At 38.2% G+C, this 19,023-nt stretch overlaps 1 protein-coding gene and 2 non-coding genes across 4 annotated transcripts; 2 read left to right on the forward strand and 1 right to left on the reverse strand.

Moving 5' to 3' along the window:
* The first annotated feature begins 3,635 nt into the window (after window positions 1-3,635).
* On the forward strand, window positions 3,636-3,718 carry LOC145118152 (small nucleolar RNA R38). Its single transcript, XR_013713129.1, has one exon. It is a non-coding gene; the product is annotated as a small nucleolar RNA R38 (small nucleolar RNA).
* Window positions 3,719-4,606: 888 nt separating this feature from the next.
* Window positions 4,607-4,702, forward strand: LOC145118263 (small nucleolar RNA SNORD96 family). Its single transcript, XR_013713222.1, has one exon. It is a non-coding gene; the product is annotated as a small nucleolar RNA SNORD96 family (small nucleolar RNA).
* Window positions 4,703-8,021: 3,319 nt separating this feature from the next.
* On the reverse strand, window positions 8,022-10,700 carry BPC6 (basic pentacysteine 6). Of its 2 annotated transcripts, XM_079051038.1 has the most exons (3): window positions 10,357-10,699; window positions 9,640-9,732; window positions 8,022-9,321 (listed from the first exon to the last, which is right to left on the reverse strand). In XM_079051038.1, exon 3 carries the CDS (start codon window positions 9,253-9,255, stop codon window positions 8,272-8,274), a length of 984 nt encoding a protein of 327 aa, XP_078907164.1. In that variant the 5' UTR covers window positions 9,256-9,321; window positions 9,640-9,732; window positions 10,357-10,699; the 3' UTR covers window positions 8,022-8,271. The 2 variants fall into 2 exon arrangements, with proteins under 2 accessions (XP_078907164.1, XP_078907165.1); XM_079051039.1 differs by lacking the exon at window positions 9,640-9,732 and having other exon boundaries at window positions 10,357-10,700.
* Window positions 10,701-19,023: the final 8,323 nt, after the last annotated feature.

Genomic DNA, 19,023 nt, shown 5'->3' on the forward strand with positions numbered 1-19,023 from the left:
TATCAAGAAATCGAAACCCTAAAAATCCAAGTTTAGTCAAAATCGGGATTTTTCAGAAATTAAAGATATAATTCCACCAAAGGTTAAAACTTTTAAAAGATTAAGAGTGAAAATGGCTACCTTTTATTTGGATTTGCAAGGAAATGGAAGAAATCAAGATGAGAGCTTGAGAGAACCTTGCTCGTCGTGTATGGGTGGCGGCTGGATGAAATGTTGAAGTGTTTTACAATTAGGGTAAAAACCCCTTTTACAGAATGTGAAAAATAATTATTTTTTTCGGGTAAATACGTGGACTTGCCGAGTAGATGTACCTACTCGCCGAGTAATAACGCGATTCCGCGTTTAATCGGGATTTCTTAAATGGACTCGCCGAGTAAGTTTAGGGAGTCGACGAGTCTTTCATTCTGTTTGATAAGAATTTGAGTTTTTTTTAATTTGTATGCCACCAACCCCACACTTGAGAATTGCTTGCCCTCAAGCAATCATCATAGGCTTAGAAGAAGATTGATAAAAACAGATCCTATGAAAAACTAAAAGGAAAAAGAAAGCAAACTCTAAACTCGGGTTGCCTCCCGGAAGCGCTTCTTTTTAAGGAGTCATTAGCTGGACTCCTTCCCGCTTTAAGTTTCTGTAGTTCCTCCTAGAAGCAGCCCTTCTTCAAGACCTTCATCTCTTGGAATTCCTTCTTCATATCTCTACACTCTATGTTCATTAACCTTGAAAGGAGTTCCGTCTCTCGATATAAGCTCAATAGCTCCATGTGGAAAAACTTGCTTCACTATAAATGGACCATCCCATCGTGTCTTTAGCTTGCCCGGGAAAAGTTTGAACCTTGAATTGAAAAGTAGTACCTTTTGTCCTTCATGAAAGTCCTTATTACCCTTTAATCTTTTGTCATGCCAATTCTTTGTCTTTTCTTTGTATATCAAGGAACTACTATAGGCCTCATTTCTAAGCTCTTCAAGGGCATTCATTTGCATCAACCCGTTGGTTCGAAGTTCAACCAAATCAAAATTGCACATCTTTAGAGCCCAAAAAGCTTTATGCTCTATTTCTACCGGTAAATGACAATTTTTTCCATATACTAACCTATATGGTGTAGTACCAATAGGTGTCTTGAAAGCTGTTCGAAAGGCCCAAAGTGCATCATCCAATTTATCCGACCATTCCTTTCGATTTCCTCCAACGATCTTTCTAAAATCCTTTTTAATGCCCTATTCGTCACTTCAGTTTGCCCACTAGTTTGTGGATGATAAGATGTGGAGAACCTATGATGTACCCCATATTTTTTCAACACTTTGGCTAATTGATCATTTGCAAAGTCAGTGCCCCGATCACTAATAAGAGCTTTAGGAACTCCAAATCTTGAGAATAACTTCTTTAGAAATCGCACCACCACCCGAGCATCATTAGTTGGTAATGCTAGTGCCTCCGCCCATTTAGACACGTAATCGACCGCCACCAAGATGTATTTATTCCCCTTGGACATTAGGAAAGGCCCCATAAAATCAATCCCCCACACATCAAATATTTCACAAATTTGAATACTATGTTGGAGCATTTCATTTCGGGATGATATATTCCCCGCTCGTTGGCACGAATCACATTCTTTGACGAATTGAGCAGCATGTGTGCCAATAAAACCCAATATCAAAAATCTTCCTAGCTGTGTAGTGTGCTCCATGATGTCCTCCGACGGGCCCGCTATGACAGTGTGCCAATATTTCTCGACTTTCTTTCCCAAATACACATCTTCTTATCATTCCGCCTGCGCAACTTCGGAAGAGATACGGCTCATCCCAAAAGTAGTACTTGATTTCTAAAAAGAATTTCTTCTTATGTTGGCGGGTTAAGTCTTTTGGAATGTAATTGGTTGCTAAGTAGTTAGTTATATCCGCAAACCATGGCATTTCTCCGGATACTACTAAAAGATATTCATCGGGAAAATCGTCTCCAATCTTGTTTTCTTCCAACTCTTCCAAATGCGGGTTCTCTAATCTTGACAAATGGTCGGCAGCTACATTTTCCATTCCCTTTTTATCGCGTATTTCAATGTCAAACTCTTGCAAAAGTAAGACCCAACGTATCAATCGGGGCTTAGCATCTTGTTTAGTAAAAAGATACTTTAGGGCCGAATGGTCGGTAAAAACTATGGTCTTGGATAATACCAAATAAGGGCGGAACTTATCAAAAGCGTATACCACAGCTAGTAGCTCCTTCTCAGTAGTAGTGTAGTTCTCTTGAGTTGGGTTCAAGGTTTTGCTTGCATAGTAGATCGGCTGAAAATGCTTGTCAACTCTTTGTCCCAAAACAGCTGATCTCTATCTCCGGTGGCGAAATAGTGAACGACCTAGTTAAGAAGTCATCTTCGATGGCAAAACAATGAAGGACCTCCTCAATCGTTGGCAAGCTCGAGGTAGACCGGTGAGGGTTCCATCAAGGCACAACTTTGGTGGAGCGAAAATCGGAGGAGAGTCGATTTGAGAGAACGAAAGCGACTTTGGGAGAGGGAAATGGAAGGCACTGGAAGCAGAAAGAATGATATAATCCAGAAAAAAGTGTTGGCGGTGTCTATGGGCGGTGGGTTTTCTGAAGAGATAACACGATGGCAAAACAAAAAAAACATAAAAGGAGCACGTAGATGGTAGGTGCAGAGGTCATGACACATGTAATCCACTATAAAAAAAATAACATAGAAAAAAATAATTGCATAGATGCATAAACCACAAAAAAAAAAAAAAAAAACCAATGAAATCAAAGAACTGTTTCCTAAAGAGTTTAAAATTAATCTATATATATAATTAGGAACAATAATATTAAGAGGGTGTTTAAGGTTATTTTTAGAATGACTTTTGGCTTCTAACGTTTCTAAAAAGTCAAAAAATAAACAAAAGATATTTGTGTAATAGAAAAGTCATTTTGAAAATGACTTTTGCATAGAGCAAAATAAGGGCTTTCAAAAAGTCACAAAAACATGACTTTTTGTGACTTTTTGTAAGTTTACATGTAAAAATTAACACAAAAGTTCTTTTATTAGTCCAAACACTTTTTAAAAAGCTCTTTTAACAAAAAGTCATTTTATTAAAAATACTTAAGAGGTAAGATATCCATTAGGAACAATACTATTAGCTAAAGTAACCATGTGAGAGAGGTTGTAAGTTATTTTATTGTATATATATTTATATAATTTATAATATAATTGGGCTTGGGCTCAAATACTTGCAATATAATTTTCACAGGCCCGACACTATAAGGTATATAATCAGCTGCACGCAGGGACTCACAATCGCAACATTTGAAACCCTAATCTGTCTATCGGTCAATCTCAAGCCGTCACCTTTTAAAGCCAATCTAGTCTCAATTCATTCCCGCTTGTTCTCTCTTTCTGTATATATTGTTTGATTTGCTTTCTTGATTTAGATAAAGTCACAGGTCTATGTTGTCAGCATGATTTAAACTGTGGTGATGCGTTTTTTATTTTAATTTCTAAAACATTTCTGATACATCTCCATCTATATACGTTGTAGTTTCAATCGAAGTCGTAGTCCCGTTTATTTGTTCGTTTAGACCATCATATATTTGATTGGGTCAGATTTATACCGAGTAACAAAAGTTGTTCGTGAGCTATTTGATGGGGTTGTGGATGATGAGATCATATTTTTACACAGTTATCCCTGTCTGATAAATTCGTGATTGATTCTTGTGATCTGACATAGAACCCCATTTAGATTTTCACATGATTTTTCTTGATGAATCTTTTTTATTCTTTTCGTTGTCCGTTTATAACGTTGGTTGGTTGATTGATTGATATACGTTTCGGTATGCCACTTTATAGAAGCTCATAAATTCTGGCGGCGCATATGTTAAGTATATATCACCAAATGAATATACATCTGATTCTTTTGTTAACATCAAGTACACATATGATTGTATGATTGAATTGAACTATAGAATCGATGTATATTCATTTGATGCACTATACTTGATCTATACCAAAGGCTTTGTTTGCTCTTCTCCTAATGATGTACAAGGTATGGTGTTATAAAGTTTGAAACGTTTTTTAGCTAATAGATGTTAGATGAGAGTCAAAAATTGACGAATTATTGATAAAGTGTTATTGTGAGACATATCGATAAATTGTCACATTGTTACCTTTTATGAATTCAAACATGAAGGTCACATTGTATACAGTCTGTAACATTCTAGGATTTCTAATTCACATCTTTATTTAATTGATTTCTTTTTGTTCAAATATTGGCTTATAACAACTCTGAATCTGTAAGTTAATTGATTTTCTAAGTTATCATGTCGACGATTTACAAAACATTGGGGCGAAATATTTGATTTTCGTAAAATCCAATGTCAAATCGTCGTAAATTGAGCCTTTTCTGCATCAAAACAGTTGAGCCTTCCTTCACAGGGAGGATCCTGTTGGTCGGAGAAGGCGTTGTCACATCCTATCGCCTTGGGGAGCAGGTTCTGCCATTACCTCTTGGGATTGGCCGTGAGAAAAACATTTTTGTTGATTCGTCTAAATGTTAATTTTTGTTACATACTTGATTCTATAAATTTTCTTGTTTAATGAAATTAATTTAATAAAATGAATTGGCCAATGACGAGATCTGTTATAAAAAAACACCATCTTTCGGGACTGAATGGCTTTTAAAAAAGCTTTGATGTCTATTCTGCAATACTGAGGCCTTTTTAATAAATATTTCAATTTTATAATTTATACATGATGATGCCATTTAAGATAAAAGCTTTGTGCTTATGGACGGTCAAGTGCTGTTTAGATCTAAACATCAACGAAACTTAACTTTATTCATAAGCTAGATTTAAATGTAGCAATCTTTGTCTTTCATGCTGACTCTGAGTTTTCGAGTTGGCATACATGATGTGGCTAACATTTTTTTTTATTTTCGTTATCTAGATTCGTTAAATCTTTATTCAAAATATATTAGATATATATCATAACAAATTATAAATGTTGTAATGTAACTTAATGTAGATACATCTTCTGTTCAGGAAACCTACTTGTCCTTCAAATGAACTTAAAGTGGCTTGTTGAAAAAATATTGTGTAAAAAGTCTAATTTTTTGGTCGTTTGAGACCATTAAAATGATAAAGTAGAAGTCATTTAAGTCATTTTTATTTTTTTTGGATTGGAAAGGTCCTTTTGTAACTTTGCTTACATATTCCAAATGGCATTCACATGTAAAAAACATTTAAAATTCCCAACTATTTTGTAACTTTGCTTACATATTCCAAATGGCATTCACATGTAAAAAACATTTAAAATTCCCAACTATTTAGTAACTATTTAGTAAGGATGAGGTAAATGGTATCATTAATGAAGAGTTAGGGTTTTATCATGACAAACTTCTCTTTTAATAACAGACTCTTTACTGCTTTTAGGTTATTTCAGTTGGTTGTTAAGAATGGCCACCTGCATGGCAAACAACCCCATTGCTCTTTATTTTAAAGTCGATCTGAACTTTAATCGTCTTTTTGTTCTACACGGACGTTATAGATTATTGTCTACTGATTTCAGATTTGTTGGAATGGATTTTGCTTTCCTACAACGTTCCACTAGAAAAGTGTATGAGAAACTCTACTATTGTTTAGGGACCCAACATATATAAATGTGTATCAGGTTCATTGAAACGATATGGACTATGCCTATTTTATAGATACAACTTTAAGGGACCTAAATCTTCCAATATCCATTTATATGGACCATACCGATGATGTGTGGAGGAGTGGTTCAAATCAGGAACTGATGATACAAGTTTAGTAATACAAGGGGAGGAAGATTGAATCGTTTTAGAAGACATTGCTGACTTTAAATTTGCTTTGGAAGATGATCATCCAGATGTTATTCCTTTAAGCAAGACTTGTGATGATAAGTTCCTTAAAGAATTGTGTCTAGATAAACGAAACAAATAATCTAATGATGATGAAGATATTGGAAATAATAAGGTGGTAGAGGATGCATATGTTGTTGAACATTGTGTTCTCAATCCTAACAACAAAAAAAACTTATTTTAGATGAGATTTAGTAACCCATAATAGCTTAAGTTGTTAATCAATTATTAGTTGCACATTTAGATCGTAGGCATCATAGATAAGTGAATAACATACATTTCAAATCAAATCATTTAAAGATGAGCATCAATGTGCTAGAAACTACAAATTAAAAATAATTGTCAGTTACCAATGAATTGGTGGACTTTGTATAGATAACTAAGATTGGATGTGATTAAGAAATTAGGTATTGATGTCACTTTAAGTCGATGCATAAGAACAAAGAAGCATGCTGATGTTTAAGAACTATTTTAAAATGTTAATGCTAATAATATATGATTTTTTAAATTTATATCTTTAAAAAGTAGTCATTTATTGAATATGTAGTATAATTTAATTATTAATAAAATTTCCCAACTCTTGTATTTAGTTGAAAATTTATTATTTTATTAAAAAAAATATTTTTAAAAAGTGTAAATAACTATTGTATTATAAGGCATGATTTAATATGTTGTATACAAGTTTATTAAACCTTGTTCATTTGTATAATGTATATAAACAATATACATGTTTGTAAAAAAAGATTAAGCATAAGTCCCAAAAGAAGATTCTCACTTAACATCATCACTAAACAACAAAAGATGCTTCTTATAATCTTCACTACTACACAAAACTATACAACATTCCTGATATCCCACCAACATGCACTACTAAACCATTTTAAAGTAGAGGACAATTCATAACATAAAGTAATACCAATTGCCATAAGATTTTTCTTTTTCTTCTTGAACCTCATTATGCAATTCCTGGATACGAACGACAAACTTTCGTGCTTCTCTACCTTAAGCCGAGCAACCTCACCAATGTTAGTCATGACCTCGACTCTTCTTCAAGCCACTTGATAAAATCATAGCTGTCAGGAGAAATCTACATAAAAGCACCAAAAAAATAAAAATTTATGGTTTTTACTAGCAAATTGAAATTAGGGTTTTTCTGATTAACATTAGCATTTTTTCAAACAAAATTAGGGTTCTAGTGTAGGATTAAATGTAGTAGCTTCGATTCAAGTTGTAACTTACCATAGACTTTATGTGGTTTAAAAAACGCATGGAAGGATTAGTAACCTTCCACGATTCATGTCGTCTTGCAAGAGGTTCTACTGGACATAAGCAAGGCTGGGAACTCTCGGCGCTAGACACAATTGTCGTTGGGTGAAAAAGATAACGATGTCATTTTAGTTAGAGACAAAGTTTGTAAAAGATGAATGATATTTCAAGAGTGAGCTGCTCAAACCCTTGGTGTAGTTTCTTTAGCAATGCAAGGTTTAAGACAATGGGACAACTACGTATCTACATGGCCTCATTAATCGAGCTCATACTTGTCTAAAATGTTGACTTACCTTGAAGCATGATAAACCTTCTATTTTTTCTTTATAGCAGGTTATTTTTCACACTTTAATGGCCTCAAAGGACCTAAAAATTAACGAGGGGCCAATTAAAATCGAAAGGAAGACTTCATGGTGATGTCATGTTAAAACACTTAATTTTACATTACTTTATGAATGATCAAAATTATAATTTAATAAAGAGAAATTAAATTCAAACTACATTGATCATTTTCCCACTATCCGCATTTCGTGCCTGAAAGTACATGGGTAAAGCCCATGTTATGTCAAAGTAATTTCATAAAGTTAAAACCATTTTCAAATTTAATCAAAGTAATTTGATCGCCGATACTAAAGTCATTTCATGCTTGATACTAAATAGAAAACCTAATTTTGTAGAAGTAAAAACATTTCACAAAGATGATTTCACGAAACACATGATTATTTGTAATTTTGGTTACTTTAATATATATTTTCATTCTCTAACAAAATATCAACTCTAAATGGTTACAACAACAAATATGTCTACATGCCAAAGAACTCATTGCCCAACAATATATAATATTGATATGATGCTCTCAACACAAGTGGTTTAGGGTTCATGTCCGGTATGTGGTATAATTTAGAAGTAGATTAGAAAATATGAGTCCTTGTTCTAAAAAAAAACAAATGTCTACATAACTTACATCATAAATAACTCAATACTCATTGATCGTAGTCATCAGAAGTGCAGAAATCAGCCATTAATACAACCCTAAATACATGAACCGATCCTTTCAACATTTCTGAATCTAGACCTTCAACTTCAACCACACCAAAATAAGGTGTTGTGATATTAATTAATTATTTATCAAACATTATTATTACTTAATGGTAATGTACCGATTTGTCCCATGCTTAGCCCAATGCTCCTTCAAATCAACAGGATTCGATAAATCATGACCTTCAGCAGCAAGTCGACTTATTAACTTATTGAAAACACTTCCACTCATTTTCCTACCACCAACACGTGCATGTCTTTTATTAGGAAGCGATGGGAGTGGATGCATAGACATGGTGGTGGTGCAACAAGAAGACTGCCATCCACCATTCCCCCATTTGTAACACGGTCTAAAAACTCCGGTACACGAGCACACCGGAATCGGCATCGTCGATTCATCAAACGCAACGTGATTCAGCCCAAGATCTTGGTCTTTCCATTCCGACTTCAGCCCACGGTTCAAATCATCAACCCCACCACCACCACCGCCGGAATCATCTCCCCCTTTATTCCAATCATGGGGTTCCTCAAACATTGCCTTGTTTAAATCATCGCATTCCATTTTCACCTTTTTGGACATTCTTGATGTCTTCTTCGCCGGCGGTTTTGTCTCCTTTACACGTTTCACCCGCCGGGATTTTGGTTCCGGTGCGGACGTCGGAATGGAATCGCCAATTCCGCCGCCCATTTCGTGGTGTTGGAGATACGCGTGTGGGTGGTGGACGTGTTTCACCGAACGTGAGATTTGGCATCCGGGCGGGCATGGCGAGGGGGTATTATTGGAATTATTATTGTTGTTATTGTTGTTCATGGAGTTTTCTCTGTATTGGAGAGTGGTAATGGCGTTGTCGCGTTCCATGATGGCGGTATTCCGTTCGGCAATGGCGGAATCGCGTTGGAGGAGTGCCATGTCCCGCTCAGCCAGGGCGGCTTTTTTCTCGGATATTGCCAGATTCCGTTCTTGGATGGCGGCATCGCGTTCCGCCATGATTGTCATTATTTGCTTCATTGATGGCTGATGTTGCATTAACCATTGACCCTGTGGCGGCTTTTGCCGACCGTTTTCACGGTGCCCACTTTCATCCATCTGAAAAGGGTGTAATCAGTGATTCCGGAGTATCAACCTTGGATATTCATGAAGCTTTTAGCCAACCTAGAGCCACATTGTAACGCAAACATTTGGTCATATGAAAATGTAAAGTAATTGAACTCTTTGGAATTGTACTGCGTTTGACATGCATTGATACAGACATAACTCATGTCTTTAGGACAAAAAGATTGTAGTTTTATCTCACCTATAAAGGTTGGACACGGATTCACTGTCTGAAAAGTTTGTCATGTTCGGTCTTGGATAAACTTTTTGGACAGTTATGTCTTAATCAATGCATGTCAAACACAGTATAAAGTATAACATTGTCTGTCTTGTTATGTGTAAAGAATGGAGCTTTAAAGATTGTTTCTTGAATCATACCACTGTACTACAATGAGAATTCATATTCTGTTATGCCCTCTCTATGCAATGCCTTCATTGTTGGGCTCTGATTAACTTAGGAAAAACATGCATCTATTAATAAAAAAAAATCATTAGCCATGTGAAATAATCTTTACCAAGAAACGGAAGTTTGCAGACTGAAAAATTTGATGGAAATTATTTGACAAATCTTGTGGTAAAAGACAATAAATTTTGAAATATTTTGATAGAAAAAGCTCAAGGAAGGCGACTCTTCAGCTTGTGTATATGCAAGTTCATAGGATGTACAGAAGTACAGAACGAATTATTCTTAGTGGATTCGAAATACGTTAAACAAAAAGATCCATAGAATTGCAATCTGTGCAGATATCAATTTCGAATTTATGGTAATGTTTCGATTTCGATTTGAGCTAATCACCTAAATTTTAGGCAAAAATATCTGGGTATTATCAAGTAACATCAAGAACAGTAAGAAATAGATAAAATTCAGCTAAAATTTCGTCAAACAAACTAAAAAAATCTTAAAAGTAATCTACACCCAAACCTAAGAGCTGAACTTGGAAAAATATGAAAATTAGCAGTTAAAAATCTAAATTCAGTCTAGTCAAGCAATTAAATCGCAGAAAGTAGAGATAAGTAGATCATCACTCGTATACAGATGATGAATTAAGCAGTAAACAGTAAGAATTCAAAGCTGGAGCTCAGGAAATCACTTACAGAATCAAGTCTGGCTAAAAGCTGTGAACAAGTAAAGGAATCAGAGGACAAGAAAGAAAAAGAAAGTGATGAGTGATCGAAGCATGGATGGGTAAAAACCCTAAAAAGGTAGAAGAAGAAGAAGAAAGAAAAGGGGAAAATATGAAAGAATAGTTGGTGAAGAGGCAAAGAAGAATGACCACTTGATTTTAATTTTGCGAAACCATCTTTTTCGTTGTTTGTTTTTATGCTTCTAAGATTGTGCTTGTGGTACAGTGATGCTAGGAACACCGATGGTGTTGGTCCACCGAGTGAATCCTCTTCCTCAGCCGTCTGATTTGCTCGATAGTGTTTGTGTATATGTGTGTGTGTGTCATGAGTTGGGATAAACAACTTTGAAAATCTCAGTCAATTTTGGTTTTATTTCTATGGCTCAATTCAACAAATATCAATCCATTTTCATTTTACCTTTCTTATAATTGTGCATTCTTTTCTTATAACATATTTTTGTAGACAAAGTAGTTAAATAATAACATATATCTTTTTAATTTATAAAATTTGATGGTTGTGTTTTTATACCATCTCCAACAAGTTTTGTGTTTCAAGTCGTGTTAGACCGGTGGGAGTGGACGCGGTAGAGACCGCACTTCGGGTGCCACCTAAGCTGGAACATCGCCCCCCACCGCAGTTTGGGTGCGGCTAGGGCCGCACTACAGCAGCAGACGGGAGCATTCCTTGGGTGATTGTGATTGGATGACGTTCTTACCATTTGGAACACAACCAATGAATTTTTATTTATTAAAAAAAAACTCAAGTGTGGCACCGCTCCTTGGGTGTGGTATGAAACCACATTTTTATGGTAAATGGTGAGACAGCGCCTACGTGGCGCTGCGGTTTCATGAGGGACGTGGCGCTGCGGTTTCATGAGGCACCACTCCCTCTAGCTTTATATCGATGCAAACATTCATCATCAATCTAATATCTAGATTGGTGATGGATTCATGAATTTTTTCATTCGGGGTATTAGTTATATGATCGGATTGGATTAATATTATCTTCTTTTGTGAAAAAAAAAGAGAAAAAAAATGATACATAATCTACCAAGACAAAATTGCAAAAATGGTCCCCGTGGTTGGCAAATTGATGTGCTTTTGGTCCAAAACGAAGCGTTGGTGCACCACTGGTTCAAAATTGGATCTTTCTATCGTTTTTGGTCCATATCTACTTAAAAAGACCATTATGCCCTTATAGTTTGTTTTTCCATTTTTTATTTATATTAATGTTTTCAGCTAATTGAAAATACAAACAAACAAACACACACACACACACACTCTCTCTCTCTCTCTCTCTCTCTCTCTCTCTCGCTCTCTCTCTCTCTCTCTCTCTCTCTGACTTGTGAAAGTCAAATGGACTTATGAGGAAACATGCTAAAGCACTTTCCTTCCCTGATCAAATTGAAGCCATATACAAGTGAATGAAAGAAAATTAATCAGTTCTTCTTTTTCTCCTCGTAACCATTTACCACCTCCATCTTCTTGAAATGGTGTTAAATATAGGGCATAACCCTCTAAAGCCTCACGAATCTACAACCCCAATTCATCAGTTCTGAAACACCACCATTTTCACCCCCCTTACCCCACCATCGGACCACCTTGCACCACTCACTATTAACCAAAATCACCACCAAATACTACCCAACCTTGATGTTTTCTGTTTACCTTTCTTCCTTCACTGACGAGAACAAGCACCACCAAGGAGTAGTGTTGTTGTTGTAACCATCGAACACCACTAAAAATCACCATCGATGGCTTTTGACCACCGTGAACCACACCAATAACCCACCACAAACTCAACCTTATATCCCCTACAGTTAGATTAATCAAACACTACCCAAGCACCCTCAAACAACACCAGTCGCCATCCACAGTTCCTCCAACCACCTCCTCCCACCAAGGTTGCCGGAAAAACGAGAAAGAAGGAAACCCGAAAACCCATTGCCACCATTCTCCATAACTGCTATTGTCGAAATCGTTTCCCTTTCATCTCTAACTCGTCACTTCCATCGAGCAGAAGCAGGAACGAAGCAGCAATAGATCGCCAGAGCAGCCTCCTGTCGCACGTCGCCACCAGCTACCGCTGCAAATTTCTGAATCAAAATCCAAATCCGGATAAATCAGATCTAGTTGAGAGGATACGAAGTCGATTTCAAGGATATGCGATTGACATTCCCCTCCTAATTTGAGTGGTCGATGACAGCGGCTTTAGGGTTCTTCAGTTGACGCTAACAAACCCTCATTCAATCTTCCTTCTTTAAAAAACAATCGTTTATTCTCTCTTAAAAAATTTCAAACAATCTCTTCACAATGTCCCCTTAATCCTAACCCGAGAGAGAGAGAGAGAGAGAGAGAGAGAGAGAGAGAGAGAGAGAGAGAGAGAGAGAGAGAGAGAGAGAGAGAGAGGGGGGTGGGGGTGGGGGTGGGTGTAGTAATTTCTTTTTCTTTTTCTTTTAGTTAAAATAATAATAAGTTAAATAAAATAAGTTAAAATGAAATATTTAAGGGCATATCGGTCATTTCAGGTGAGGTATGGACCAAAACCACATCAAAATACCAATCATAGGGACCAAAAGCACACAAAATATCTGAAATTGGACCACTGATACACCAACGTTTCGTTTTGGACCAAAAACACATAAATTTGCCAACCACAGGGACCATTTTTGCAATTTTGTCATCTACCAACAACAAAAAGACAACAATGTATATGCAAACGAATCTATTTTTTTAATTTTTTTATTTCATGTAACAAAATAACATAAAATAAATCATAAATTTCATAAATTTAACAAACACAAAATACTCACCACCCTTATGCTCAAAATTACAAAATCGAAATACATATGTTTGTCTATATATTTGCATCTTTAAAAAAAATAGATGTGCTGTTTAGTTTTCATTAAAAATAGGGTGTTACTGTTCAAAATCTTCCAAAATTATATATTTAAAAGTTTACTAACGCCGATGAAATTGTGATTTGTTTGCTACATGGATGCCAATAACACCATATGAAACATATAACCGCTTAAGCCGATTAGAATTTGACAAAATGACCTCTAGACACCGCTTTTGATGTATCATCAGGAAAGAGTGGAAAGGATATACCCATCGGTCTTATCCTCACAAATCACAATGTCGAAGAAAACATGTTTGTCTATGGATTACATCTTTTAAAAAAACTGAACGTGTTTTTCAGTTTTCATTATAAGTGAGGTGTTACGTTTCAAATTCTTCGAAGTTACGCATATTTAAAAGTTTACAAAGGACAAAACTGCAAAAATGGTCAATGTGGTATGCATTTTTTCTGAAGTTTAGTCCAAACCTTGATTTTTTGGATTAGTGGTCATTTGAACACGTTTGTACGTGGTTTTGGTCCCTCGGCAAACAAAAAAGACTAAAATGCATTTTTATTTTTATTTTTACATTTTTTAATAATTATTTTTATATTTTATAAATTAAAAAACAAGAGAGGACTCTCTCTCTCTCTCTCTCTCTCTCTCTCTCTCTCTCATCACCATCATTTACTCCGATCACCGATCAAATGGATTCAACTTCATAGCCACATTCCTATACATCTCATTGGACCTCTTCCTATCAACACCATAAACCATTGTTTTTGTCATTCCTTATTCCACCATTTCTAACCTCTCAATCCTTCCTTACATGACCAAACACCTCCTCGTCTACCACATCTCGCTGGTTAAATTAACACTCCAAGATCTGTTCAAAAAACTCATAAAAACCTGCTCACTAACCTTCATTCAACACCATAAAGTTTCAATCACGGAGAATAGGGGAGATTGGTGAATTTTCTGAGCTCATTCAAATTCATGTTGTTTTCCATTGGATTAAACTCAATGATTCAGGGGATTCTCAAAGATTTTCCGGATTTAGGTCCGGTGTCAATTAAACTTAGTGATGTAGAACCAAATAGACGAGGTCGAGGGCTCGATGGTCATGAGATGGGATCGAACCACAAATCAAATTACACAGAAGATGAGGTGACCCAGTGAATCAAAACCACAAGGATCTGTTCTTTCTTGGGCAGTGACAGAGCTTGAAGTGTTGATTTAGGGGGGCCGAAAATAGATTACGTATTAAAATTGAAGAACAGGGGGGCCAAAGTCAAAATTTATAGTTTTAGGCCTAATATGTAAAATTTTTAATACTTAAGGGATAGTTATGAAAAAAAAACAGGGGGGGGGGGGCACAGCCCCTCCTGGCCCTATATAAGCTTCGTCCTTATTCTTGGGGGTGGCGGCGGCTCACACACACGACGATGAAGAAGAGGAAGGGTACAGAGCTCCAGGCAGAGTAATCAAATTGTGAACGACATGATCCAGAAACAAGGGTGTTCTTCATCACCATCTTCATCTTCTACGGTCCATAATGACGAATTTAAACGAGAAACTATGGTGGGGAAGAGTAAGGTGGGAGGTGGGTCCAGATCCAGTACATCGTCGTCATTGATGGAGGGGGTCAAGGCCGATTTTCTCCAGGACACTAATGACGACACTAAGGGAGACGATGAGGATTAGAGAGAGAGAGAATGAGACGAAGAGAGTTGAGAACAAGAAAAATCTGCACTAGTTCATCCATTTGAGAAACCATGGAAATCAGACCTACAACTCAAGAACACGTAAAACAATTTACCCAAGTTTCAAATTTGTAAATAGATTTCCAGATGAATATGTTTTTCATCTGGCTTTTTGGAGAGATTTTGGTTTGACTTTGGAAGGATTAATCTGATTTATGTATCGTTTGCATTTGATCATCAGAGGTTAAAACATGTCACTGGCACAATAGAGAGAGAGAGAGAGAGAGAGAGAGAGAGAGAGACCTTTCTTGTTTTTTAATTAATAAAATATAAAAATAATTATTAAAAAAATGTAAAAATAAAAATAAAATGGCAATTTAGTCTTTTTAGTTTGTCAAGGTACCAAAACCACGTACAAACATGCTCAAAATGACCGCTGATCCAAAAATTCGAAGTTTGGAATAAACCTTAAAAAAAATACATATCACAGGGATATTTTTGCAGTTTTGTCGTTTACAAAGTTGAATGAAATTATGATTTGTTTGCTGCATGGATGCCAATAACGCTACATCATCATAAACCAACTTAAGTTGGTTAATATTTGATAGAACGACCCAACGAGACATTTTTGGTGTGAATTTTAGAAACAATGGAAAGGGTGTTGTAACACCCATAAAATTCAAGCCAATTTAAAACATTTTGTTTCATTTCAAAACCATTAAGTTCATACATCTTGTTTTCAAAATAATTTAAACATCAGAGTATCCCCAGAACCATATCACAAAATCATAAAACATGAGGAGCGGTACGATCACGCCTTCGCCTTGCCACGATTTCCTGAAGTACCTGAAACATAACACTACAACTGTAAGCCCGAAAGCTTAGTGATTTACCCCCAAAATACCAACCACATAACCATACTCATATCATATCACAAATACAGAACAGCCAAGCACATCGGGTCTACTGTGTGACTGGTCCGCCCACACTGGGCCTTCAGTCCACCTGGTCCACCCTCCGAGTCTAGCCATGTACATCGAGTCTACAGTGTGATTGGTCCGCCCGCACCGGGCCTTCAATCCACCTGGTCCACCCTCTGAGTCTACAGTATGACTGGTCCGCCCGCACCGGGCCTTCAGTCGGCCTGGTCCACTCTCCGAGCCTCGGCACGTCTGGTCCGCCCTCTTGGGGCCTTCGGCCTATCCGGACCGCTCGCTGGGCCTTCGGTCTATCCGGTCCGCCCTGGGTATGTTGGCCTACAGCACAAACCAAGACCCGCCTCAACCCAACCCCAGTCAAACAACCATGTGCACATAAAACAATTAATCACATAACAAATCCTTAACCAGACAACCAGTCTAACAGATCACATAGCATATCAACATCCTAACCAGGATTCAGACCTATCCGGTCACTAGCATAACATTACCCTATATACCGGGTACCGACCTTAACTAGGTCCCTAACATAACACCACCCTAAATACCAGGATGCAAATCTAGCAAAGCAACAACATAACAACAAAACCCGGATTTCCATCCGATAAAGGGCCGGCCTTGGTGCTGTAGACCCTGTCGATATAGTGAGGATAACTCACCTGCAATTGCCGACTGAAGAGATACGACCAAGCTGCTCCGACCACCGACACGAACTTCACCGCAGCACACTACCAAGGAACCAATACCAAAATTACCAAAATACCCTTGGAAGTCAAACTGGTCAACTCTTGGTCAAAGTCAAAGTCCTCAGTCAAAGTCAACCTTCCTGGTTGACTCTACTCGCCGAGTCAACCCGTCGACTAGTCGAGTTCTCATACTCAGAAAACTCCCATAACACGACTCTACTCGCCGAGTCGCCCCAAGACTCGTCGAGTTCAATGATCTCGGAATCCCATCCTGTCCAACTCACTGAGTCGCCAACCGACTCACTAAACCAAAGCTTTAACCAAAAAAGTTTGGGTTCTGCGACCAGACTCGCCGAGTCCAAGGCAATCTTCAACAGACTCGCCGAGTTGTTCTTCAAATCGCCGAGTCCATGCACATGTTCATACAACTCGTCGAGTACACCCATGTGACTCGCCGAGTCTCTTTAGTTCTCAATCCAAACAGAGGCTTTTCGAGCCATGCAGGGGCTCCAATCCATAGATCCACCCTTCTACAATATAACCCTCACATAAAGTTGCAAACTTTACGTGGAACCAAGGAGATATAAGCCCAAAACACACTAGGGCTTGGGTTTTAGACAAAAGGGGCTTCACCAACAACTCAATGACTGAACTTTATGACATTCTGGACCAGCTCAAGACTAGATCTGAGGTAGCAACCTCAGATCTATCTTCTAAACCCGAAATAACTCTCAATCAAGCTATGGAACTCCCCATCAACCACCAAGGATGAACCAAAAAGGAAATTAGCATAAGATTATGGCTTCTTACCTCTGAAATGTGCCCAAACAGATGTAGATCCCAGATCCACACAAGCCCCTTGATGCTAGCCTCTAATTCCTCAAGCTCTTTTCTCCAAATTCCTCTTCCAAGCTCCAATCTCCTCAACAATGAAGTCTCATACGGAAATTAGGGTTTCTGGAACTCTCAGGGGGATTAGGAGGCTGGGAGAAGGACATAAAGTCCTTTAAATAGGGTGCAACCCTCGGGATTAGGGTTTTCTCATTCCAGCACCAACTCGTCGAGTCCAAGCAGCCGACTCGGCGAGTTGGCCACTTAATCCGCGACCCAAACCCGCTCCGACTCGGCGAGTAAGCGTACCTACTCGTTGAGTCCCTTCTTCAAAATTACACTTTGCACCCTTCAACTTCTTGCTTCCGAACTTGGGATGTTACAATTCTCCCCCACTTAAATTAGGCTTCGTCCTCGAAGCCTGCGGCAACACAAACTTCCGGATGACACTCCTAGAATGCATCCACTGATCTCAAACCGACCCAGATTCCTTCAAACACAGTTATCGAATCTCTAAAATCCATCTCTTCCCTTGCAGGGTCCTGATCAACTGATCCAAGCCGGCCACCGACTTCTTTTCTTTGATGGCAACACTCATCAACTAAGTGCCACCTGAAGACACTACTTACTTCCGTCTTACACATTCATTCGCCACCTGCGAAACTGGATACCACAACACCCACTGAGCTCCGCCAAGACACTAATCCATCTTCCTTCGCCCAAGATTGGCGATGACCCTGATACCTTGCAACCTGGAACGAATCCTCATGATGGAATACCCCAGATTGGAATACCTCCACATTCATAACTCAAACCTACAACCATACTCGGAACTAAGGACCTTGTCCTTGCGTTACCCTCGAACCCTTCGGTTCGACACAACGGAGTGCAACCCACTCACACCTCCCTATCACGATCTCTAGGTCCTTGACCTTCGACTGTAATATCCTTATACAGTCCTCAACACCGGTCCAGACTACTCCCGAGTCTGTTAACCTGCTGTCTCATCTTCCTCTGTCCCAATCTCCAATCTAGAACTACTTTCCTCATCCTCTTCCAAGGAGACTGAAAACATGCCTGCGCATTGTCCAACATTACCACAACCTCAACGGGTATCCAACCCGTATGTGCTTCCATATATCTGGTACAATCCCAGTGCTTACTACCAAGCACTTTCGATCATCCATTTATTCCACTGCCTTCCTTTAAGAGGATCCCCACTCCTTCCGGAGCTACATACCCTTCCTTTCCAGAAAGTCTACTCAACAACCCTCACCGCACCTATCAGTGCCACTGGGCTAAACTCCACTCTACACTATCCATGTAGAGCAACTGCTATTCTCGAACTCCCATATACTCCGAATCTGATCACCACTCTCAGAACCTTCAACATGTCTGGACCGCCCTCCTGGGCCTTCAGCCTGTCTGGACCGCTCCCCGAGCCTTCGGTCTGACTGGTACGCCTTCTGGCCTTCAGTCTATCCGGACCGCTCAAAACTGTCATACGTCATCCTGAACCATTCTTCCTGGGAATCTCTCCCATGCATACTGTTCTAGACCTCTTGGGGTTCCGAACTCCAGCTCCATTCCATATACTCAATTCCCCGCCTAACCCTAGGCCTTATAACAATCAGTCACCT

Source organism: Lactuca virosa, chromosome 5, assembly GCF_052849685.1.
Source record: "Lactuca virosa cultivar CGN04683 chromosome 5, Lactuca_virosa_CGN04683_v6, whole genome shotgun sequence".
Taxonomy (NCBI): domain Eukaryota; kingdom Viridiplantae; phylum Streptophyta; class Magnoliopsida; order Asterales; family Asteraceae; genus Lactuca; species Lactuca virosa.